This window comes from Phyllobates terribilis, unplaced genomic scaffold, assembly GCF_046119375.1.
Source record: "Phyllobates terribilis strain yellow unplaced genomic scaffold, ASM4611937v1 Scaffold_3__8_contigs__length_932513732, whole genome shotgun sequence".
Lineage (NCBI taxonomy): Eukaryota > Metazoa > Chordata > Amphibia > Anura > Dendrobatidae > Phyllobates > Phyllobates terribilis.
The window spans coordinates 915,416,001-915,442,675 of NW_027362763.1; the positions used below are offsets into that span (position 1 = coordinate 915,416,001).

Sequence of the window (26,675 nt, forward strand, 5' to 3'; positions counted from 1 at the left end):
GTGTGATGATGTGCACAGTGATGTCACAGTACAGGGATAATGCACACAGGAGTGTAATAATAGTGTGATGATGTGCACAGTGATGTCACTGTACAGGGATAATGCACACAGGAGTGTAATAATAGTGTGATAATGTGCACAGTGATGTCACAGTACAGGGATAATGCACACAGGAGTGTTATCACATTATTATAATGTGCACAGTGATGTCACAGTACAGGGATAATGCACACAGGAGTGTAATAATAGTGTGATGATGTGCATAGTGATGTCACAGTACAGGGATAATGCACACAGGAGTGTTATCACATTATAATGTGCACAGTGATGTCACAGTACAGGGATAATGCACACAGGAGTGTAATAATAGTGTGATGATGTGCACAGTGATGTCACAGTACAGGGATAATGCACACAGGAGTGTAATAATAGTGTGATGATGTGCACAGTGATGTCACAGTACAGGGATAATGCACACTGTAATGTTATCATGAAAGGATAATTGCTCAGTTACCTGATGTAAATGGTGAAGTCACAGTTATGGGATAATTCATACCCTGATACTGTTATAAGTAGCACAATAATGTCACCATGTACTTGTACACTCACATCAAAGCAAAAAATAACATCACATGCTGGTGTAATTCACGATCATGACATAGTTCTGGAATAACAAAGATAAGTCACTGCAGAGGAATATTGGCAAAACGAATAATACATATAGCAGGCATCCCCATGGGAATCCAAAGTAAAACTGGGCCACATTAAATTTTTCACTCCATCTTCCATAGTCGTCATTAACTGATCCTCATGTCTATGGCTGCGGTTGCCTGTTGCGACCTCTTTCTTCCTGCGATTTTCAAAAATTCCAGCGAAAAAATGCAACATGCCCACAACTTATAAATATTATCATTGGTGGGGGCCACATTGGGTTACATTATCATTGGAGGGGGCCACAAGGGGGGCCATTATTACTGTATGGGTATCCACAATGGGGGACATTATCAGTTTATGGGGACAACAATGGCAATCTCCTCCATGCATCTCTGATGTAATCTCCCGATACATTCCCTCACATAATCACCCGTCCTCCCAAGACCACCTCCTCTCCTCCACACTTAGGCTATGTTCACATACGTTGTGTTTTTTTCTGCTGCTAACTTTTCTCTGGCAGGAAAACAGCTGCGTTAAAACCTTAGGCTTTGTTGAGTTTTTTGTTGCGTATTTTGCTGTATTTTTGCAGCTTTTTTTCGACCACCCAATACTTCCTATGGGTGAAAAAATGCAGCAAATACTCAGCAAAAATGCAGGTGCGTTTTCTTCTGCAGAAACGCTGAAAGAAGTGACATGCTCTATTTCCCAAATACACAAGCAAGGCAGAAAATATGCAGCAGACAAAAAGCAACATGTGAACAGAGAATTCTGGTTTCTCATACACTTTGCTGGTACTGCTAGACGCAGCTGAAAATTTGCATAAAAATCTGCAGCAAAATACGCAACAAAACACAACGTGTATGAACATAGCCCTATTTGTTCCTCACTCAATGGCCTCTAAGACTTCTCCCGAATATCCCCCATCCTCTGGAATTCTGTGCCTCAACACGTCCGATTATCTGCCACATTCAGATCCTTCAGACAGAACCTGAAAACCCATCTCTTCAACAAAGCTTACAGCCTGCCATGACCACGCTGCCGCCTCATCACCACCAGAGCTCTGCAACCCCCCAACCTACTGTCTCCTTCCCCACCATCCAGTTCAATGTAAGCCTGCAAGGGCAGGGTCCTCTTCCCTCTGTACCAGTCTATCTTTGTTAGTTCATATACTGTAAGTGATATACAGGAAATAAGTATTTGATCCCTTGTTGTTTTTGTAAGTTTGCCCACTGACAAAGACATGAACAGTCTATAATTTTAAGGGTAGGTTAATTTTAACATTGACAGATAGAATATCCCCCAAAAAATTAAAAAAAAATCACATTGTATAAATTAGAAAAATGTATTTGCATTTTGCAGTGAGAAATAAGTATTTGATTCATCTGGCAAACAACACTTAAAGGGAATCTGTCACCACTTTGGAGTTATCAGTTCTCTACTATGGCCATACAGGGTATAGAAAAGTAAATGTATACTTACCTGTATGGCCCATAATAGAGATCTGATAACTCCAAAGTGGTGACAGATTCCCTTTAATACTTGGTGGCAAAACCCTTGTTGGCAAGCACAGCAGTCAGATGTTTTTTGTAGTTGATGATGAGGTTTGCGCACATGTCAGGAGGAATTTTGGTCCACTCCTCTTTGCAGATCATCTCTAAATCATTCAGATTTTGAGGCTGTCGCTTGGCAGCTCGGAGGTTCAACTCCCTCCATAAGTTTTCTACGGGATTAATGTCTGGAGACTGGTTAAGCCACTACATGACCTTAATGTGCTTTTTTGATCCACTCCTTTGTTGCCTTGGCTGTATGTTTTGGGTCATTGTCTTGCTGGAAGACCTAGCCACGACCCATTTTTAATGTCCTGGCGGAGGGAAGGAGGTTGTCGCTCAGGATTTTACGGTACATAGCTCCATTCATTCTCCCATTGAAGCGGTGAAGTAGTCCTGTGCGCTTAGCAGAGAAACACCCCCAAAACATAATGTTTCCATCTCCATGCTTGACAGTGGGGACGGTGTTCTTTGGGTCATAGGCAGCATTTCTCTTCCTCCAAACACGGCGAGTTGAGTTAATGCCAAAGAGCTCAATTTTTGTCTCATCTGATCACAGCACCTTCTCCCAATAACTCACAGAATCATGCAGGTGTTCATTGGCAAACTTCAGACGGGCCTGCACATGAGCCTTCTTGAGCAGGGGGACCTTGCGGGCACTGCAGGATTTTAAACCTTTAAGGCATAATGTGTTACCAATGGTTTTCTTGGTGACTGTGGTCCCAGCTGCCTTGAGATCATTAACAAGTTCCCCCTGTGTAGTTTTAGGGTGATCTCTCACCTTCCTCATGATGAAGGATACCCCACGAGGTGAGATTTTGCATGGTGCCCCAGATCGATGTTGATTGACAGTCATTTTGTATTTCTTCTATTTTCTTACTATTGCACCAACAGTTATCTCCTTCTCACCCAGCATCTTACTTATGGTTTTGTAGCCCATTCCAGCTTTGTGCAGGTCTATGATCTTGTCCCTGACATCCTTAGAAAGCTCTTTGGTCATGCCCATGTTATAGAGGTTAGAGTCTGACTGATTGAGTCTGTGGACAGGAGTCTTTTATACAGGTGACTATGTAAGACAGCTGTCTTTAATGCAGGTAACGAGTTGATTAGGAGCGTCTAACTGGTCTGTAGGAGCCAGAACTCATAATGGTTTGTAGGCGATCAAATACTTATTTCTCACTGCAAAATGCAAATAAATTTATCTAATTTATACAGTGTGATTTTCTTGATTTTTTTGCGGGGGATATTCTCTCTCTCAATGTTAAAATTAACCTACCCTTAAAATTATAGACTGTTCATGTCTTTGTCAGTCGGCAAACTTACAAAAACAACAAGGGATCAAATACTTATTTCCCTCACTGTATGTATTTCTGTTATGTAACCCCTTCTCATGTACAGCACCATGGAATCAATGGTGCTATATAAATAAATGATAATAATAATAATTACTGGCCTGTTCGTATAATAAGATATGAGATTATTAAATGCAGTTCCAGGGTTACTGTCTGGGGAAAGGGGCTAAGAGCTTGTGAGGATGGATGATTGTTTATTGCATATCATGATTACTGTCTTACTTAGCCTCACCAGACAGCAGCCATGATGTGTAGTAAATAGTGTTGAGCGAACATGCTCGACACTGCTCGGTACTCGCCCGAGCATCACACTACTCGGGATGTTCGACGAGCACCGAGCATTTCCGGGTTACTCGGGCAGGAGCTCGGGTCTCCGCCCTGCATGTTTGGCACTCTTTACAGAGCCAATGAACATGCAGGGATTGCCAGCCAGTCACTGTAGTGCCGCAGCCATGTTGTTTGTGGGCATTACAGTGATTGGCTGGCCGCACAGCGTCACCTCGAGTATTTAAAACCGGGCGCCGCCATCTTGGACACAGTCGCTCCGAATCAGACAGTGTAGGGACAGCGCTGCTGATTTAGGGAGAGATATATCCTGCAAAATAGTTAGTGTAGGGTCTGTAAAGGCTGCCAGATCAAACAAACAGTCCTTCTCAGGACTAATATCCATCCCAGATATATCAGGCAGGCAGGCAGGCTGTATAGGAGACGCAGTGGTTATACCAGCAAACGAAGCATTACAGTCCTGTGTGCTGCTCCTGTTGCTGAAATTGCTGGACTTAGTTCCAGGTCCCGGGGGCCAGGAAAAATCCTTTTTTTTAATCTAAATCCTCTTTTTTTTTTTTTCCTCCTTCACAATGTACAAATACCCATCTTATTAACCTTTTGGTGCCCCCCCCCCCCAAAAAAAAGGTGTGCCTCTGATTTTTCAGACACAAATATATCTGTTGAAAATAGTCTGGTGTAGGCCAGAGAAATAGAAGTGTGGTTTTGCAGTTCTATGGGCCATTTGTATCTAAAAAAAACAGTTTGAGTGTGTCGCTCACTGTTCAGCCGCAAATATATATATATTTTAAAAAGCCTGGTATACACCAGTAAATTATTACTGTGGTTTTGATGTTCCACGGTAAAACATCTCTATTATCCTGTTTTTGGCATTTTTTGCTGTATAAAAATAATAATAGTGTCTCCCTGATTTTTCAGACACAAATATATCTGTTGAAAATAGTCTGGTGTAGGCCCGAGAAATACAAGTGTGGTTTTGCAGTTCCACAGTACAAACCTCTGTATTATCCACTTTTGGGCCATTTGTATCTAAAAAAAACAGTTTGAGTGTGTCGCTCACTGTTCAGCCGCAAATATATATATATTTTAAAAAGCCTGGTATACTCCAGTAAATTATAACTGTGGTTTTGCTGTTCCACGGTAAAAAATCTCTATTATTCAGGATTTGGTAGTTTTTTCCGTAAAGAAAAACAGTAGTGTCTCCTGACTGTTGTGACACAAAAATATATCTGTTGAAAATAGTCTTGTGTAGGCCCGACATCCCAGTGTGGTTTCGCAGTTCCACGGGTCAAATCGCTGTACTATCCAGTTTTGGGCCTTTGGTATCTAAAAAAAAAGCAGTTTGAGTGTGTCGCTCACTGTTCAGCCGCAAATATCTATATTTAAAAAAGTGTGGTATACCCCAGTAAACAATAACTGTGGTTTTCCTCTTCCACGGTTCTAATCTACTCTTTATTACCCTTTTTCCATTGATAGTGCAAGTGTAAGCTATTTTACTTCATTTACAATGGGCAAGGCGCGTGGCAAGGGACGTGGAAGTGGACGTTCTGGTGATGGTTCGTGCAGAGGACGGGGCCGTGGCCAAGGTGAAAATGTGCCATAACCAACAGCCACATCTTCTCGCTCCCACTTCTTGACCGAATTACTAGGGAAGCACAGAACAACACCAGTATTGAGAACTGATCAGTGTGAACAGGTTATTAATTGGATAGCAGACAATACTTCCAGTTACCTGGGCAACACCACCTCCGGTCTGTCTTCCACACGGTCAACTCTTAGTAGCCGTGAGTCTCGACCGCATACTCCTCCTCACCCTGATGCTCCTTCCTCCCACCATGCCGAGTGTCGTCAGACAGCAAGTGATCCCACACTTGGACACTCTGAAGAGCTGTTCACTGGTCCATTTCCATATTTGGGCCCCTCGCCTGATACGCTTGAAGTGGTGGAAGAGGAGATCCCATGTTGCGATGCCCAAATATTTGAACAGCCACGGCCACAGGAAGTCGACGTTGGCAATCTGTCACAAGAGGTGGACGATGACGAGACACAATTGCCAGGAAGTGAGGAGGAGGATCGTGGTGCACAAGTGGAAGAGGAGGAGGTGGTGGATGATCTAGTAACTGACCCAACGTGGAAGGAGGACATGCAGAGTGAGGCCAGCAGCACACAGGGGGAGGGAGGCAGGGTACCCCAACAGGCAGGAAGAAGCAGTGTGGTGGCCGCAGACAGAAGGCAGGCAACCGTTCCCCGTGACACCAACACGAGGGACGTTGCCAGTACAAGCGGTAGGTCTTCCAGAGTCTGGAATTTTTTTAAAGACTCTGCTGATAACCCCAAAAAGGCCATATGTTCCACCTGCCATGCCAGCATCAGCAGGGGTGACAAAACTACAAGCCTGACCACCACCAGCATGATCAGGCACATGGCAGCAAAGCACCCGACTTTGTGGGGCGAAACCCAGGGTCCACGACCAGTGTCAGCGGGTGTTACCACTGCTTCTTCCACTGTTGTGCGTGCAATAGAACCCCCTGTTGTGTGTGCAAAGCAATCCCCTGTCCATACTGCATGTAAAGATGCCCCCTCCTCTCAGTCTTCACTTGTTATGGCAGTTTCTCAAGAAACAGCATCAACGTCCACGTCCCACCGCAGCATTCAATTGTCCATATCCCAGACCTTTGAACGAAAGCGGAAATTCGCAGCTAACGCCCCACAGGCCACAGTCCTAAATTCGCACATTTCAAGACTGCTTGCATTGGAAATGCTGCCTTTTAGGCTGGTGGAGACGGAATCCTTCCGCAATCTTATGGCGGTGGCCGTCCCTCGGTACTCGGTCCCCAGCCGACACTATTTTGCCCGGTGTGCCATCCCCGCACTACACAAGCACGTGTCCCAAAGCATCTGCTGTGCCCTCAACAACGCAGTTACTGGGAGAGTCCACCTGACAACGGACACGTGGACAAGTGCTTGTGGCCAGGGACGGTACATCTCTCTGACGGCACACTGGGTAAACATAGTGGAAGCCGGGACCCAGTCGGACCTTGGGACGGAACACATCCTCCCCACACCGAGGATTGCGGGCCCTATGTCAGTCAGAGTTGCCCCCACAGTGTACAGCTCCTGCGCATCCTCCTCCTCCTCATGTTCAGCCTCCATCTCAGATATCACCACATCAGTTACAAGCTGGAAGCATTGCAGTACTGCCTCCGCCAAGCGGCAACAGGCTGTGCTGAAACTCATAAGCTTAGGTGATAAACCTCACACTGCTTGTGAGTTGTGGACAGCTGTGAAAGAGCAGGCAGATCTGTGGCTGAGACCGCTGAACCTACATCCCGGCATGGTCGTGTGTGACAATGGCCGTAACCTGGTGGCGGCTCTGAGGCGAGGTGAGATCACACACGTACCATGCCTGGCTCATGTGCTTAACCTCGTGGTTCAGCGGTTTCTTAAATCGTACCCCGAGTTGCCAGATCTGCTCGTGAAAGTACGCCGCCTGTCAGCTCATTTTCGCAAGTCGGCTACAGCTTCCGCCGCCCTTGCTGTGTTGCAGCAGCGTTTGCAGCTTCCGGCACACCGACTGGTGTGTGATGTCCCCACACGTTGGAACTCTACCCTCCACATGTTGCAAAGGATTTGTGAGCAGAAGAGAGCAGTTGTGGAGTACCAGCTGCAACAAGGCCATCGATATTCAGGTCAGACTCCACACATAAGACCTCAGGAGTGGACCTGGATGTCTGACATATGTACCATCCTGACAAACTTTGAGGAGGCCACCAAGATGGTGAGTGGCGATGACGCCATCATTAGTGTCAGCATCCCACTTGTCTGTCTTTTGCAACGCTCTCTGCAGAGAATTAAAGAGGAGGCATTGCAACCAGAGTATGATGAGATGGATCAAGAAGCCGTAGCGGTCGATTACACACAGCCCAGCCTCATCTCATCCCAACGTGCATTGGGGGACAATGAGGGAGAGGAGGAGGAGGAGGAGGAAGAACAGGAGCTGCTATCATGCGTTGTAGATGGTAGTACCTGTACAAGTCTCATACCGTCGGTTCAGCGTGGGTGGCCTGAGGACAGGGGGGAGGAGGAAGAGGAGGAGGAGAGCATGGTCAGTCGTCATCTTGGTGAGGACACGGAAATCTTGCCCGTTACCAGTCTGGCACGCATGGCTGACTTTATGTTACGCTGCCTTAACCGTGACCCTCGCGTTGTCAAAGTGTTGGGTGACAGTCATTACTGGTTGGTGACACTTGTAGACCCCCGCTACAAGGAGAACTTTCACTCTCTTATTCCTGAGGTGGAGAGGTCTACAAAAATGGGGCAATACCAGAAGGCCCTTGCTGCAGAACTCTTTAAAAAATTCCCATCTGAACACGCTAGCGGCAGAGGTCACAGTTCGTTGCCCAACCAAGGCGTACAGGCGAGAGAGATGCACCTCCAATCCGGCAGAGGCAGGGGAACACTGTCAACGTTCTGGGACAGTTTTCTGACACCCGCCCAGCTTACAGGCCCTGAGGTGCGGGGTACTCTCACAACGAGTGGAAAGTTTCAAAAGATGGTGAGGGAGTACCTTGCCGATCGTACCAGCGTCCTCCGTGATTCCTCTGTGCCTTTTAATTATTGGGTATCCAAGCTGGACACTTGGAATAAACTCGCTCTGTACGCCTTGGAGGTCCTGGCCTGCCCTGCCGCTAGCGTGTTATCGGAGCGTGTTTTTAGTGCCACTGGGGGAATTATAACTGATAAGCGCACTCGCCTGTCAACTGACAATGCTGACAAGCTGACCCTTATCAAAATGAACAAGGGCTGGATTGGGCCAGACTTCTCATCACCACCAAATGACAGCAGAGTAACATAAAGTCAAATCCACTGTGTTATTTCGGGAGGTGTATTCACATGCACCGCTTCACACCCACACATGGGTATATGCTTCCTCGTTTCGGCTGTTTAATCTTCTTCTCCTTATCCTCAGCCTCCACCACCACTATACCACCAGAGTGCCAGCATTGCAAGTTCCTCCGTCCTAATTTTTGGCAGCTTTTGCTGGGAAAGCATAAGCAAATACCATGGGACACCCACTCCCCAATAATGGGACTTATGTTTGTAATATGCTGTACTGCATGGCTCCTGTAAGGGGCATTGCAAGTTGCTCTGTCCTAATTTTTGGCAGCTTTTGCTGGGAAAGCATAAGCAAATACTATGGGAGACCCACTCCCCAATAATGGGACTTATGTTTGTAATATGCTGTACTGCATGGCTCTTGTAAGGGGCATTGCAAGTTGCTCCGTCCTAATTTTTGGCAGCTTTTGCTGGGAAAGCATAAGCAAATACTATGGGAGACCCACTCCCCAATAATGGGACTTATGTTTGTAATATGCTGTACTGCATGGCTCTTGTAAGGGGCATTGCAAGTTGCTCCGTCCTAATTTTTGGCAGCTTTTGCTTGCAAGGCATAAGCAAATACTATGGGACACCCACTCCCCAATAATGGGACTTATGTTTGTAATATGCTGTACTGCATGTGACGCGCCCCCTGGGCCGTGTGTACACGTGTGTGGGATACCCGGTGCCGGGTCTCTGGGGTCTGTAGTCTCCGTGGCGGTGACCCGGTCCCGTGGCTCAGGCTCGTCAAACCAGTGGCAATCTTTCTTAGGTTTTGAGGTTAATTGTCCGACTGCGCCACCCGTGGATTGCGGTCAGGGAGTACCACCGCTGCGAGGCATACCGCTGAGGCTGGTGTTGTGTGCGCAGCATAAAATGGGATAACTCCCCTCGGGAGGAGTATAGCCTCAGGGCAGTGAGTGTGGATGATGGGGGTGATGGTGCACGAGCGCAGCAGGAATGACTCAGAGTCTTTGCAGTGCAGTTCAGGGTCTTTACTGATGATTATAAGGTAGACCCTCCCGGGAGTACTGGCTAGCATAAGAGGCCTGGTCAGTCTGTGAGCAAGCAGGAGTTCCCCTGGCCAGGTGGAGTTGTAGGCCTCCCCGTCTGTCTGCACTCTTCCTGGCTACCTTGCTGTAAGCAGGTAGAAGTAGCCCACGTCCCTGAGTGTACCGCGTAGTGCTCACCCGTATGGCTGGTGACTTGGGGCCTTCTGTTAGCCTCCGCTCCACGACGGCGGTGCTGGTCCCTTGGTTGTGACTGAGCCTCCGGGCTTCTATGGCCAGAGGACCTGAAATCCCCTGCCGGCTGGTTTCTGCTGCTGGATATATAAGTCCTCACAGCTTCGGACTCCTGTGTCCGGTTCCTATTGTCTTCTGCCAGTGCGAGCTCTGCTCAGCTTCCAGCCCCTGGTCTTTAGCTCCTAGCTCCTACAGAGCTCCTTGCTGTTACTTTCCCTTGCTCTCACTCTGACTCTGACTGTTCTCTGACTCACTCAACCCCGCCCCAGATCCAGTTTATAAGGGCAGAATTCTCCCCTCCCAGGATTGGGGCAGGAGGATATTGCATGTTTAAGGGATCCTGACCAGGAAACCTCCCACTTGCTCTCTGACGTAATATCTCTATTACTGTGGTGACCAGACCCCTGGGGTGCCACACATGGCTCTTTTAAGGGGCATTGTAGTTCCTCATAATTTTTGGAAAGCCTTCCATTCACTGCTTAGGCCAACAGTGCACGGGAGACCCAGTTGCTATAAATGGAAAAAAAAGGTTTAGTTAACGCCCTCTGACCTCCATGTCATTTCCAAGGGGCATTGGAGTGGCTCGAAATTTTTGGTAGGCATTGCACTCACTGTATGCCCTATAACTGTGTAGCCGAACCGCTCCTTTTGTTACAGAAACATATCCTACAAGACATATCTGGTTGACTGGCCTGATATTGATGTGAATGGTCCCTGTTCCTCCTGCTCTTTCTCCTTTGCCACTACCTCATCCATCATTTATCACCTGAAGCTTTGTTTTAACGGGAGTCATAGAACTTGGATAGTAGCAGGAAAACATCCAGCAATCCTCGGAGGAGGTAGGATATGCGCCAAAACGCTGACCACCTCAGGCCTAGCCGCTACTACATACATGCGCTTGCATTACAACAAAACAAAGCAGATGCTAACTTCTATCATCCTCATCATGCTCCTCACCTTGGCACTCTCAACTCCCCTGATGGAGAAGCCAGGGCCCACCGGAGGAGTCTGATAGTCCGGTGGGCTCGGCCAATGCTGCCCTAAAGCAGGCCAGGCTAAAAAAAGTGTGGGAAAGGTTACCGAGACAAATAGGGGTGGCTGGGGACCGAGTATGGACACCCGGCCACCCCCTGGAGGCTGGGGAGCAAGCGGGGACACCCGGCCACCAGGAGGCTGGGGACTGAGTATGGATACCAGGCCGCCGAAACACAGCCATGGCGTGGTGGCCAGATTCCGCCTCCACATGCCTAAAAGGCCCAATTTAAAGTGCAAGCAAGCAAGCAGTATGGTATTGCAGCCTGGGGGTGGGTGGGTGGCAGGCAGCATACTTGAGCTTGTATTGCAAGGAATGGGGGAGGTACAATTGAACACTGCCCTGGGACTAGAACTTGCATGGGGATAGTTGCAAGTCTGCATCTTCTGATGCGGTAAGGATCACTTATGATGGGCACACTTTTAGACAGTGACCTGGGAGTCAGAGATGCTTCCAGGGGTCTTCCCCATGCTGTTCCCTTGTCTTTTCAGCACTTTATGCATGTGTCACACAGCACATGGCCAGATAAGGTTGTAAAATGTTAAAATGACATTTCACGGTGAATGCATTTGTCATAGTTGAAAGCAATACAAAAGTGCAAAAACGCATAAAAAATGCTACTTGTGAACATAGCCGAAGGTGTGGAGGAGTATTTTTGTTTTTGGTCATTTATTTTAACTTATACACAAGTCTTTTCCCTGGAAAGGATGTTCCTTAACTAGTGTTGAGCATTCCGATACTGAAATATCGGGTATCGGCCGATATTCGCGGTATCGGAATTCCGATACTTTTACAATATCGAATACCGGAATCGGAAGTTCCCATAATGCCTGCGCTCTGCAGTGTCTCTGAAGTATGACAAGCTGGATGGCAGCGCTCAGCTGAGATCCAGCCTGTCATCAGAATGCCATCCCAGCGTGGGAGAATTCTCCTGATCGTTTAAAAGCCGGCGGGCGTTAAAAAGCCGCCGGCTTTTAAACAATCACACAGCCCCATACTGCTTCCCCGCAGCCTCCCACCCCGATCCTCCGCTCCCCTCGCCACCTCCCATCCCGATCGTAAGTTAGGACCGGGCGGGGAGCGCAGCACCAAGGAGCGGGGAGCGAAGGACCCGGGCGGGGAAGCCGGCAGTGAAAAGACTTCACCGCCGGCTTTCCCGTTCTGTGCTGCGCTTTCCCGCCGGTCATGATTGGTGTGTGTGGGTGTCTGTGCGTGTGTCTGCGAGTGTGTGCGGGGTGTCTGTGCGATGTCTGCGGGTGTGTGCGGTGTCTGTGCGATGTCTGCGGGTGTGTGCGGTGTCTGTGCGATGTGTGCGGGTGTGCGCAGTGTCTGTGCGATGTCTGCGAGTGTGTGCGGTGTCTGTGCGACGTCTTCGAGTGTGTGCGGTGTCTGTGCGATGTCTGCGAGTGTGTGCGGTGTCTGTGCGATGTCTGCGGGTGTGTGCGGTGTCTGTGCGATGTCTGCGAGTGTGTGCGGTGTCTGTGCGATGTCTGCGGGTGTGTGCGTGCAGGCAGACATAGGCCGATGTGACACTACTACTCCCATCGGCCTATGTCTGTCCCCCGTCCACTCGTGCCATCAGGATCAGCTCGATGGGAGCAGTAGTTCCCATCAGCCTGATCCTGCTATTTAAATTGCCCTACTGTGTCCCCAATAAATGTTAAATACATGTCATTGGTGGCCAGTGGTTACCTACAATAAATTAGTTCATACATTACCTGTCCCCGCCGATCGCCACCTAAAATAAAGTAAAAAATAAAAAACTACACCTATACTCACCTAGACACCTAATTCCCCGAAGCCATCGATCTCCTGTAATAAAATATAAAATAATAAACCACAACCTTATCCTTACCCCTCCGTAGTAGTCCACGAGTGTCCCACGATGATCTCCAGTTTAGAGCGGCCACATAGAATGTGACCGCTCTGAACCGCTGCCGCCGCTAGAATGATGGGGCCGTAAAGCAGCCCCGTCATTGCATAAGCGGGTTCGCCGGAGTTCAGGCAGCGCTGCTCCGGTTAGCCCCTTTACGGCCCTGCTGTATTGTGAGAAATTCCCACGGTACAGCAGTGCCGTAAAGGAGGTCTCCGGAGCTGCACTGCCTGAATGCACTCCGGTGACCTCAGTCAGTGGCTCCCTCTGCCGGGAGCGGACGTGTTCCCGGCAGTGTGAGCTTACAGCAGCCATGCACAGCTGTCACCATCTCCAGATGTGACAGCTGTGCATGGGAGATCAGCGCAGGAACGTGGACAGGTAACTATTTTTTTTTAGTAAACTAAGAATTAAATAAAATTGTGTGTTTTATTTCAAATAAATTATTTTTTTCTGGGTGTAGTGTGTTTTTTCTTTTTAACACTTTGTAGGTTAGTAATGGGGGTGTCTTATAGACGCCCATCATTACTAACCTGGGCTTCATGGCAGCTGGCGCTGACATGAACCCCAACCCTATTACCCCCTGCCACCGCACCAGGGCAGCGTGGAAGAGTGAGGCTAAGTGCCAGAGTTGGCGCATCCTATGGATGCGCCATTTCTGGGGCGGCTGACGGCTGGTGTTTCTAGCCTGGGAGGGGGCCAATATTCATGGCACCCTTCCTGGGCTATTAATATCAGCCCCCAGCTGTCTGCCTAGCCTTTGCTAGCTATTAAATAGGGGGTACCCCACGTCATTTTTTTTGGGGGGGGGGTCCCCCATTTTAATAGCTAGTAAAGGCTAGGTATTCAGCTGGGGGCTGATATTAGTAGTCTGGGAAGCTCCGTGGGTATTACCCACTTCCCAGGCTTCAAACATCTGCCCCAGCCGTCTGCTTAACCTCTGCTAGAGACTAAAATTATGGGGGATCCCACGCCAATTTTTTTTTAAATAAATCCTTTATTTTAACACTAAATGACATTTGAGGAGTTAATAAAGATGCAGTCCCTAAATTATTATTTATTTTTTAATTAATTTTTCCCAAAAATTTTGACGTGGGCTTTGCCATATTTTTGTTTGCCAGCCAGGTACAGCATCCAGCTTCTATGAACGCGCCATTTTACGGGGTGGCTGCGGACTGCAATTTGCACCGGGGGGGGGGGGGGCAGAAAGCTTGGGCCTCCCTGCGCTGCAGATTCCAGCCCCCAGCTGCCTAGTTGTACCTGGCTGGACACACAAATAGGGAGAAGCCCCACGTATTTTTTTTTTAATTATTTCATGAAATTCATGAAATAATAAAGAAAAAAAGGGCTTCCCTATATTGTTGTGTCCGGCCAGGTACAAATAGGCAGCTGGTGGTTGGGCGCAGCCCGTTCCTGCCTGCTGTACCTGGCTGGACACAAATATAGTGCGAAGCCCCACGTCAATTTTTTTTAAATTATTTCAGGAAATTCATGAAATAATTAAAAAAAAATTGATGTGGGGCTTCGCCCTATATTTGTGTCCAGCCAGGTACAGCAGGCAGGAACGGGCTGCACCCAACCACCAGCTGCCTATTTGTACCTGGCCGGACACAACAATATAGGGAAGCCCTTTTTTTAAAAAATTATTTCATGAAATAATTTTAAAAAAATTGATGTGGGGCTTCGCACTATATTTGTGTCCAGCCAGGTACAGCAGGCAGGAACGGGCTGCCCCCCACCACCAGCTGCCTATTTGTACCTGGTTGGACACAACAATATAGGGAAGCCCTTTTTTTCTTAATTATTTCATGAATTTCATGAAATAATTAAAAAAAAAATACGTGGGGCTTCGCCCTATTTTTGTGTCCAGCCAGGTACAACTAGGCAGCTGGGGGCTGGAATCCGCAGCGCAGGGAGGCCCAAGCTTTCTGGGCCCCACCCGCTGCAAATTGCAGTCCGCAGCCACCCCGGAAAATGGCGCGTTCATAGAAGCGCCATCTTCTGGATCTGTACCCAACTCATCCAGGGCCCTGGTGCGGTGGCTCACTGGGTAATAAAGGGGTTAAGGCCAGCTTGGCATTATCAGCTGGCCCTAAGCCCGAAATTCATGAGGTCACGCCAATATTAGACATGACCACCATGAATTTCTAGTAAAGTATTTAAAAAAAACACAACACCCAGAAAAAAGTCCTTTAATTGAAATAAACACACAATTCTTTATTGTTCTAAATTAAACTATACTTACCATCACGCCCATTCCAGCTGAAGCCAACGATCTCCTGCAATAAAAGAAAAATAATAAAGCAACCTCATCCTTACCTTTCCATGGTTCCCACGACAGCTTCAGCTCTGCTACATCGAGATGACAGGCTGGACCGCAGCAGAACGCTGCTATCCAGCCTGTCATCCCGCAGACACTGAGAAGCGTAGGCTTGCTTGCGCTCCTCAGTGTCTCTCTGTGACGGCATAAAGATGAGCCGAGGTCATGTCCAATGAACTAGGCTCACCTCATGCACGTCACTGACAGCGTGGGAAAATTCTCCTGCACTCAGCGCTTCAGCGTGAGAATTTTCCCACGCTGTCAGTGACGTGAATGAGGTGAGGTCATGTCCAATGATCTCAGCTCACCTCATGCACGTCACTGACAGCGTGGGAAAATTCTTAAGCTGAGAAGAAGAGAAAGAGGGACAGATCATGCGGCGGGCGTAGTGCGGCGCGACAAGTTTTGACCACGCCCTTGGCCACACCCCAATCCATGACGATTTACCATTTCTTTCTCCCAATCGGAGGAGTTGTCAGAGGGGTGCTGGTAATGAGGGGCATTCAGCAGACGGCCCTCATCCCCAATCCTGGTATGCATGGCCCCCTCATCCCCAATCCTGGTATGCATGGCACCCCTCATCCCCAATCCTGGTATGCATGGCACCCCTCATCTCCAATCCTGGTATGCATGGCACCCCTCATCCCCAATCCTGGTATGCATGGCACCCCTCATCCCCAATCCTGGTATGCATGGCACCTCTCATCCCCAATCCTGGTATGCATGGCACCACTCATCCCCAATCCTGTTATGCATGGCATCCCTCAGACCCAATCCTGTTATGCATGGCATCCCTCAGACCCAATCCTGGTATGCATGGCACCCCTCAGACTCAATCCTGGTATGCATGGCCCCCTCAGACCCAGTCCTGGTATGCATGGCCCCCCATCACTGCACACATGAAAAAATATAAACACTTCTACTTACCTTCCTTCCCTTTGCTCCAGCGCTGCGTCCTGTCTGTCAGTTGCTGATCTCAGCATCTGCGCAGCACATGACATCACTGCCATGCGCCCTCAGACGCCGAGGTGAGCTGTGGGGATATTCACTCCTCTCCACACCGGGACTATGTGCGTGGAGAGGAGTGAATAGTCATTCTCCTTAATAGTGCACACAGCAGCGGCTGCGCTCCTGCTGCTGCTCCGCTATCCTGTGTGCCCGCTATTAAAGAGAATGAATATTCACTCCTCTCCACACCCACATTTAATATGTGCACAGAACAATCTGTACTAGATTAGGAATAGATTGTTCTGTGCACATACACTGTCATTGTTCTTGACAGCACTTGTCCTGTTTACAAGGATGATGTGCTGCTGAGAACGATAATTTTTAAGCATGTCTAAAAATCATTTTGCCTGATGAACGTGATTCTTGCTTGTTGTTTGGGTGACCAGCAGCCTGTTGATACTGAAATGATAACTGCATTGTAAATCCACCATCGCAGCATGTGAAGGATGTCATCATGGTTACTGTCTGTGACAATAAAGGTGGGCGTCAGAAGGGATGGTGAATGCATGTATACACTTTCTTCATGCTGCTATGTACTTATTGGTACAGTTTATTCATTGCTGGATGCTGTTACATACTGACATATATGGTTTCTTCATGCTGATATATAGAGTATTTTGGTGTACGGTTTATTCATTGCTGGATGATTTTTTTGATGGATAGGGGGTGGGGGAGTGCCTTTCAATTTTCACCTCAGCCAGAAAAAAGCTAGGATCGGCTCTGCCTGGATCCGGCACCTGCTGCTCAGTGATTTGCGCTGACACAGAGAGAGGAGACGTCACCGTCCTACCACCAGCAGGACCACTGCAGCCCATGATTGGCTGCAGCAGTCAGGTGACTTGCGCAGCCCATTATAGTGACTTGGATATACATTATTTTTATTTTTATATTCGTTGTAATTGTTTTAATAATACACCTTTTGTCTCCTGCCCTATCTCACAATTTTGGATATTCCAATGTTAAGTATAGATTATAATGCCTTTTGCATGTCATTTTCTAGAGGCTCTTGTGTCTGATCTCCAAAAAAGAATTACAGAAGCATTTGAAGTTTTTGATCATGAAAGCAACAAAACTGTAGATGTCAGGTAAGGTGTTTTAAGATTTTTTACAGTGACTTTGGTACACCGTGAGTCAAATGCATGCCAGTTTGGTCAGGATTAAATCCTGTCATAGAAGGATCATAAAGGACGCTATTTTTGTTCTGTGAAGAGCTGTGGATCCCTTTCTAATCGTCAGAAGCCATATTTGTATTATGTGGCTGGTTATTGATCTAAATGGGCACCATGTAACAATACATTTCCAATGCAGTTGCTACTGAAGGATAAATACATAACTGGTGGTGGCTTTCCAAGAAAAATCAGCTTTTTGCTAAGAGTACTCAGAGGTTTCTGCAAGGAGTTGTGTTTAATAGAAAAATGTTTTATCATGTAAAAAATGTAAAGAGAATAGGTATACGGTACTTATTTGTTAATGCCTTGTCCATATTAACCTTCACTATAAAGTTATTATTTTTCACTGTGTGAATGCTTAAAAAAATGCTAAAATTGCTGCTTTATGTATATTCTGTCTGCCAAAAAAAGGAAATGAAGTTGTTAAAGTTTTATGTACCCCGAAATGGCACCAATGAAAACGTCCACTTATCCAGAAAAAATAAAAACAAGCCCCCCATACAGCTCTTATTGACAGAAACCTAAAGCAATATGATTCACTTAATATATATAGTGACGCAAAAACAAATATATATTTCTCAAGGTGTTGTTTTTGTTCCCCCACAAAAGTAGTAAAATTGCAGGATATACATTTGGTATGTCAGTAATCATAGTGACCCGCGGAATAAAGCTCACATGTCATTTATACTACTTGATTAAAACTGTAGAAGGAAAAATAGCAGAATTGCTGTCAAGATAGACCATGTCTTTAAAGGGTTAAAGAGAAAAATTCTGTGGAAGCAATAAATCACCACTGTTGAAATGTTGTATTTTACAGGGAGATTGGAACAATCATAAGGTCCTTAGGATGTTGTCCAACTGAAGGGGAACTCCATGACATGCTTGCAGAGGTACAGTATTCCTCATTGCAAAAAGTGCATCAAAAATGTGCGCATGCCAGGGTCTGTATTTTTTAAGGTCTGTTCTCTGGTCTCTTCTGGGAACGGAGAAACAACTCATGGGGAATACCGATCCGTAATTTTGTTCCAATCAAATAACAAGCACATAACAGATGCCAGACTGACCCCATTGTAGTCAATTCTGCCATTTCCAATTTCTTATGTATTGAATCTATATTCCAGCTGGGGTCCATTTGTCTGTTCCTACAGAGGAAGAGAGAACTGAGCTGAAAAACACAGGTATAAACAGTAGTAAATTGTAATTGCTACAGAGGAGAAATTAAATCTATAAATTAGATAAGAGTAGACTGTAGTCAGAGGATGGAGTGTGTTGGAGTTCTACACCACGTTCCAAATTATTACGCAGATGCTATTTTTCTACGAATTTTTCAAATGGTCGATGCAAATGATTCAGCACAATGTTCAAATCATCAACTGTTGAGTATAAATCACATTTTATTGGACAAACCTCCCAATGAACAGTATTTTTTTCAAAACGAAAAAAACTCAAGATGCACGGTTCCAAATTATTATGCACAACAGTTTCCAAACATTTTATAGGTTGTAAAGAGCTGAATATGGTCATTTGTAGAATTTGCAGCATTAAGAGGTCACATTTACTGAAATCAAAAGCTTTTCTATCAAAAACATCTTAACCGGCCCAGTTACATGTTAACATAGGACCTCTTCTATAATATCTCCTTCATAGTTCTTACATTCATTGAACTTGTGGGTTTTCTTTGCAGATGTCAGAATAGCCTTCCACAGCTGCTGTTTTGATGTGACCTGCCTCCCACCCTCATAGATCTTTTGCTTGAGGATATTCTAAAGGTTCTCAATGAGGGTGAGGTCAGGGGAGGATAGTAGCCACACCATGAGTTTCTCTCCTTTTATGCCCATAGCAGCCAATGACTCAGAGGTATTCTTTGCAGCATGAGATGATGCATTGTCATGCATGAAGAGGATTTTGCAAGAGATGGTATGGTTCTTTTTTGTACCATGGAAGAGAGTGTTCAGTCAAAAAGTCTATATACTTTGCCAAGGTTATTTTCACACCTTCAGGGACCCAAAAGGGGCCTACTATCTCTCTCCCTGGGTTGAAGCCCACAATCAAGAACCTTGCACACTGTGGGACTATACTATCGGTCGGCCTCTTGTTTAAGGACCAAAGGACTAGTACCTAAGGCACCTGCTGGGACCCTAAATTGGATGAAGATCAGATAAGTCCATTATATGCATATATATGACTAATGTGCTTCTTTAGATATTGGTCTTTTTGTATTTGCACTACTGTCTGGTTGGGGTAATTGAGCTGACACTATCTGGTTCCTATCTATTTATGTCAGTGGTAGGGGGATATATCTTGCCCTTTTGACAAATCTTTATTTGGGGGAACCTGATTCATGAGATCATTATATCTTATACTGATGATTTTGATGTTTAGCATTTTTTCCCACACTATATACAGTAATTGATGTGTGATTATTAGCATGTTAATTATGACATGACTGTCTGATCTTGGTCAATATGCGTGATGTTTTTTGTATGTCTGTATAGGGAGAGTTAGGGATAGGCTAGGGACAGCCTCCGTGGAGCAGGGACACCACTCCGAATCGCTATGGTGCAAACACTCCGCTGTCAGGCAGGGCATTCCTTTCCAAAAAGGGCAATATAGGGCAAGCCTGACTGCAAACTTTATTTCCCTCATTATCACTCCCCCATATAATGTTTTTATGGTATATGTGTATGTTTTGTCCCGTTCGGACTATTAAGTATACTTTTAAAGAAAATTATTAAAAGTTAAATTTTATTGGGTATATATTCTCTCCTTGGTCTACACACAATTGTATACCCTCCCTTTCAACCTGGTTTTGGCTTGTTTTGCCTTGGTTTCTAGCTCTCTCCCCCATCCTGCAAACAAGTGGTAGGCCTGTCAATCCAGGTGGATACAGGCAGCTGTATACAACTGGTATGGTTGGCCATCAGCTATTCTTGCACTGCTTTTCTTGCTAAGTTTTATCTTGAGTGTAGTGTCAACCTGTCGGGGTACCTGCTCATTTTACAAAGAGCTCTTTTGCATAGTGTATATTCTGCCTGCTGTGAAATGTAGCAACTCTACCTCAGCCCGTCTGTCTTGATGACGTCTGATGGCCCTTGAGTTGGATCTGTCTCCTTCCACGCTCCAAGCCTCACTTTCATGTGGAACCCTGTCATCACCATCACTTTCAGATGTAGATTCCTTATTCCCATGGTGGGGCTTACGCGGTTTAGGTCATGGCCGGCATGACGTATGTAAAGATCTAAGGTTGTGGGTTGTAATAATCACCTAGGCAGGTTAACAATGCAGCTATTTTTATTCCTTACATCTATGGTCCTACAGCAATTCCGGGTAGATGGTCACAATGCAATGTCCCAAGTCCATAAGATCCCATTTTGGGGCCAATAGTTCACTGCCCAGGCGATACCCACTGTCTCCCAACTTTTGGTTGGCCTGCAGCTTTTGTATCTCCCACCAGTATAGTCTGTAGTTACAGTCCATGCTCCATACCACAACCGTAGCTCATGTCTCCCACTCCAGCTGGCAACAACAGTCCTTAAGATAGTTCCTCACTAGTGATGAGCCAGTATGTTCTATTAACCCTTTCGCCGAGTACGCTCGGGCCGAGCTCCGAGTATTTACAGCTGCTCGGTGATATGGTTGAATCTCTCCTGTGTGCATGATTTGCAACTGTTTGACAGTTTTATTACATGTGAGGAATGACTATTTCTTACACATTCCTCACATGTAATACTGTCAAACAGTTGCAAATCATGCACACGGGAGCGATTCAACCATATCACCGAGCAGCTATAAATACTCGGAGCTCGGCCCAAGCATACTCGGACAGAACATACTTGCTCAACCCTATTCCTCACATCCAGACTAGAGATGAGCGAACCTTTCAAGGTTCGTTTCAGTTCGGATCTTTGAACGTCCCGGTGTTTGGCAATCATATCCGAACCCCATTGAATTCAATGGGAGGCAAAACCAAACACATAGACAACACCAGCAGGGGGCGCAAAAGCTGCGAAAACAGCTCATATTGGGCAGACACCAGGAGAAGTGGCATCATTTGACCTAGAGTACAAATAGTATAATTGCGCAGCATGGATGCATGGGACAGGGCGTGAACCAGCATTTCTAGCATAAATATTGATCTGTAACAGGTGGATGAGTGACAGGTGTAGGCCTGGTGCTCTGACAGTCCTGCCAAATTCAGCCAACACACATGAAGGAGACCCAACTTGGAGTCCAAACATTTCCAAAAATCAGGGGCAGACACCAGGAAAAGTGGCACCAATTGACCCACAGTAGAAATTTTATAATGGCACAGCAGCAGTCAGACATGGGTCATTCATGAGACAGGGTCTGGGCCAGCATTTACACCTTTGAAATTAAGTTCAAATTAAGAGGTGGGTGAGGGACCGGTGTAGGCTTACTGTGCTGGGAGCCCTGATACCTCATGCAACCACTCAAACTGTTTTCTGCTCAGCCACACTCAGGTGGCACAAATAGCTTCGTAGACTACTATTGTTAGAAACATTTAAGGATAGTAACACAAGTAAATGGCTGAAAGTAAGTGCAGGCCTGCCAGTCAGCCCTACTGCTACAGGCAACACACATGAAGGAGACCCAACTTGGAGAACAAACATTTCCAAAAATTAGGGGCAGACACCACTAAAGTGGCATTAATTTCCCCGGAGTAGAAATGGTATAATGGGGCACTGACACCCCTTCCAGTACAGGCAACCCACCAGATGAAGACCCAGCTTGGAGTCTTCACATTTCATCAAATTATTGCCACACACCACTAAAGTGACATAAATTTCTCCAGATTAAAAATAGTATAATGGGGCTATGACACCCTTCTACTACAGGCAACCCACCAGATGGAGACCCACCTTGGAGTCTCCACATTTCAAAAAATTGTTAGTAACATCAATAGCAGGCACAGAAGTCATGACAAAGGTATCACAGACTGCAATAACGCGAGATCAATGCAGCACACTAAAAACTAAACCATCGCCTAGTCTGTCCAGTCTTTGTTTGGGATGCAGAAGTCATTGGAGATTCATGACTTGTTCATCTTGATGAAAGTTAGGCGGTCTACACTTTCATGGGAGAGCCGGATGCGCTTAACCATCAAGACACCACCAGTAGCGCTGAAGACATGTTCCGAGAGAACGCTGGCTACCGGGAATGACAAAACCTCCAAGGTGTGACAGGCAAGCTCAGGCCACTCTTCCATTTTTGAAGAATAAAGTGCAAAAGGGTCCAAATTCCCCCCCGATGGCATTGATATTGAGCTCGGGATACTCCTGCACCATCCTCTCCAGTCATTCACTGTGTGTCAGACTTGTACTCTGTTCTGCTGCTGCACGGGCTGGTCTAAAAAATGTGTGAAATTGCTTCCTCCACTTATACTACTGCTGCTGCTAATGTTTTTGCGTTGACAACTCGACATTCCCGGGATTGAAAGTCTAGAACTGCGCTGCACACTGTCTGCCTCACTGCTGTCTTTGGGAAAACCACTCTTAAGATTGTCTACAAGCGTGTTTCGATACTCCAGCATGCACACGTCCCTTTCCACGGGGGCAAGCATCTGGCAAAATTTACTCTTGTACCGTGGATCTAACAGAGTGGCAACCCAGTAGTCAGCATTATTTCTAATCCTAACAATACGGGCATCATGTTGCAGATAGTGCAGCAAGAAGGCACCCATGTGTTGGGCGCTTCAATGAGGTCCAAGTCCATGGTGTGTTGGTGGCGGGACAACATTGAGGCTTGCTTCCTCTGCCCCCTCCCGCCAACCATGCATAACAGAGAGGGGATCATTATCCTCTTCATCTCCTGACTGTTGCGCACCCATCACCTCTTCCTCTTCATCCTCCATTTGTTCCTCGGCTACTGCACCTTCACTAACAGTTTGTTTGGTACCTTGAGTCCCCCTCGATCGCTGTAATCCACCCTACTATGGCACCCACCTGTGTGATGACAGTCCGGAAATTAGAAATATTGTTATCCCTTCCACATCCTCCTCTGCTTTCTCCTCTTCCTCTGGGACCACAACCTCCTCCCGCAGACTATTCAAAGTGTGCTCCAGCATGTAGATGACTGGAATAGTGATGCTGATGATGGCATTGTCATCGCTAACCATCTTAGTAGCCATTTCGAAACTGTGTAGAAGAGTGCAGAGGCCCTTCATCTGTGCCCGCTCCGCAAGCGTGATTTGCACCACATCCATACTGCATTGGCCCAGGCTATGCAAAATGACATACTGCACCAGGTATTGTTGCTGCTACCACAGTCGCTGCAACATGTGCAGCGTGGAATTCCACCTTGTCGGCCCATCGCATATCAACCTTTTAATCAGTAGGCCAAAAGACCACTGTAACAACGCAAGTAGATGACCCGCAGGGTGCGAATGGTGGAAGTGAGCACACAGTGACCATGCTTTCTGCAGCAGCGATTCCAGACTGGGATAGTGGCGGAGAAATTACTATACCACCAGATTGAGGACGTTAGCCATGCCAGGCATTTGTGTGAGGTTGCCCCGGCGTAGGCCTGCCACCAGGTTAGCACCGTTATTGCACACAGCCTTCCCTTCAGTGGAGACAGCCATTACTCAAACTCAACCTGGACAGCTGTCCACAGCTATTGAGCTGTGTGACTGTAATCTCCAAGACATATTAATTTAAACTTTGCCTGATTGCGGTGAGCCCTGGCTGTGAAGTATGGAGGTGGGGGGGAATTCTGTCCACACTGTTGGAATACGTGTCTCATTAAGGGAGAGGTTGAGGGTGCAGGTGGAGGCCCTAGAGGAGTTGGAGGAGGCAGAAGCCGTGGAAGAAGTTTTAAATACAGAGGTTTGCCCCACAAGCCTTAGGGATTCCAAGACTTGTGGAGCAACCCCTTCCCCACCTGCCCACACAGCCACCAGAGTCACCCTAAAAAATTTGGGCATCATTGCAGATGCTTTTCTCCTCTTGAATCTGTGAATCTTTGGAGCAGACCTCTGATGTTTATGGAATAGAATGTGTGAACAGCTCTGTAGACTCGCCCATCTGTGGTTCCCCACAATCAGTTGGGCGGTTGGAGAGTTGTGAAGCGGGGGGGAAACAAGGGTAATTGGGGTGCCACCTTTGAGGACTGTACTGCGTGTGATGTTAAGGTGGAGATAGTGGAGGAGAGGCCACTTGATGCAGCGCTTGACATCCACTGGAGGAGCACATGCTCTTTCTGGCTCTCATCTACAAGGCATGCCGCTGTGCGGCTGCCAAAGGAAGAGAGTCGAGTAACCCGTCCAGTAACAGAAGTTGTCAGTTGTCTTTGGATAGGACGAGCCGGTGTTTGTTCAGTAGAGCTTTCAATAAAATTACCACCCCCATCCTCCTTAAATTATTAAGAACACCTTGCCATACTGATGTAATAGATGATGAAAACCGTTCCTCCTCAGGTACGTCCAGAAGAACGATTACTATTGAAGGCGCAAAATTGGGGATGAAAGCCATATGCCCAAAAAAACGGACTTGCCAGTTGATTAATGACAACGATTATTTACAGCGTACTGTGCAAGGGGTAAATACGAGACCCAATCCTCCTGATTCTAGGACACAAAGCACCTAAGATATGTCTCAAGATTCTGGTTCACTCACTCAGTTTGCCCATTAGACTGTAGATGAAATGAAGATGAAAGATTAATCCCTAAGCGAGCACAAAATGCTTTCCAAAATTTAAATATAAATTAAATTCGCTCGTCGGAAACAATATCAGAGCGAATCCCATGCAATTTCACGATCTCCTTAATAAAAATTTGTGCCAAAGTCTTGACATTCGGTAATGCAGGTAGCACAATGAGCCATCTTGCTGAATCCAACACAGGTAAATCAGTGATGAAATCTACAGACAAATGAATCCATGGTCATCAAGGAATCGCTAGACGTTGAGGAGCCCCAGACAGACAAGTATGTGGGGTCTTAGAACGCACACAAGTACTGCAGCCAGATACATAATCCTGAACATCCTGGTGTATCTTAGACCACCAAAAATGATGATTAAGAAGATCTCTGGTGGCTTTACCACCGGGATGTCCTGCCTGGACCGAATTGTGATTTTCACTCAAAATTCTAAGTTGGAGGTTCAAAGGAACAAACAGTTTACTTGAAGGACAGACTGCATTGGTGTTCCCCTAAGCGGAAACCGGCTCGCAATTACTACCTTCCCCCCTCCCCACCAAAAAACATAAAAAATCACGGAAAGCTGTTTCTCTACTAAAAATGCAGCTTTTATGTAAAAAGAGTATACACATAATTGGTATTGCCACGTACGGAAGAACCCAAACGATAAACCTTTCCTATTATTTATTCCGTACGGCTAGCACGGGAAAAAAATTAATAACATGCCAAAAATGTTACTTTTTTCATCATACTTATACACAAAAACTTTAATAAAAGGCGATCAAAAAGTCACATGTAAAAAAAAAATAGATGAACACTGTAGGGCAACAGAGCTGACCAGACCATCGGGTGATACCTTTATAAAAAGAGATATTAGATCCAGGTAATCTGCTCACTGGAGCGAGTTGTGTTGGCCCAACTCCTATGAAAGCTCAATGACTGTTGCTTCTGCCCTGTGGCTGGGGATGAACTCCACCAGGATGCTTGACTCAAAAGACAACTCACGGCTTTGGGCTGCTCTAACCGAAATGAAGATCCATGATCCAATAATGTAGAGAAGCGGTTTTTGTTCCACAACGCCTTTCCACACTCGACTGGTGTCTCTCAGCTGTTAAAACTAACTGTACAAGTGCACACAGGAGCAAATGGGGTTTAACCCTTTTACGACCTATGACGTATGCGTACGTCATAGGTTTCCTCCCCCTTTTTGGTGCTGGCTCAGCGCCGGGGCCCTCATCTTTTCAGGCACATGACAGCTGATTTCATCTTGTTCGTGATCCACCCGCGGCTGCTAACATGTTAAATGCCTCTTTCAATCTCTGACAGCGCCATTTAACATGATTGCACTGGAAACGTGTAATTAGCTCCACCCATTGGCACCTGTTGCATGATCACAGGCCTATGGGTTGGCATGACAACCCAGGGTCTGCAGAAGACCCCTGTGGTTGTCATTGCCATACTGCTGTGAGCGTCGCCCAGTCGTCAGCGCTCATAGCAAATGAGCATTTTTGTTACAATACAAGCATTTTTGTTATGTGCAGCACAAGCGACTGTATGATTGCAGCTTATTGAAGCATGTAAAAAGTAAAAATTTTTTCAAAAAGATAAAAAAATAAATAAAAAACAAAAGATCAAATCACCCCCCCCTTTTGCCCCA

At 46.4% G+C, this 26,675-nt stretch overlaps 1 protein-coding gene across 1 annotated transcript in view; it reads left to right on the forward strand.

The window, feature by feature from the left end:
- Positions 1 to 26,675, forward strand: part of DRC8 (dynein regulatory complex subunit 8) — a 50,050-nt gene that overhangs the window by 14,647 nt on the left and 8,728 nt on the right. The window contains exons 2-3 of the mRNA XM_073673393.1: positions 17,195 to 17,279; positions 18,181 to 18,253. Coding sequence (XP_073529494.1) covers positions 17,195 to 17,279; positions 18,181 to 18,253 — 158 coding nt within the window. The remainder of the gene's footprint in view (positions 1 to 17,194; positions 17,280 to 18,180; positions 18,254 to 26,675) is intronic.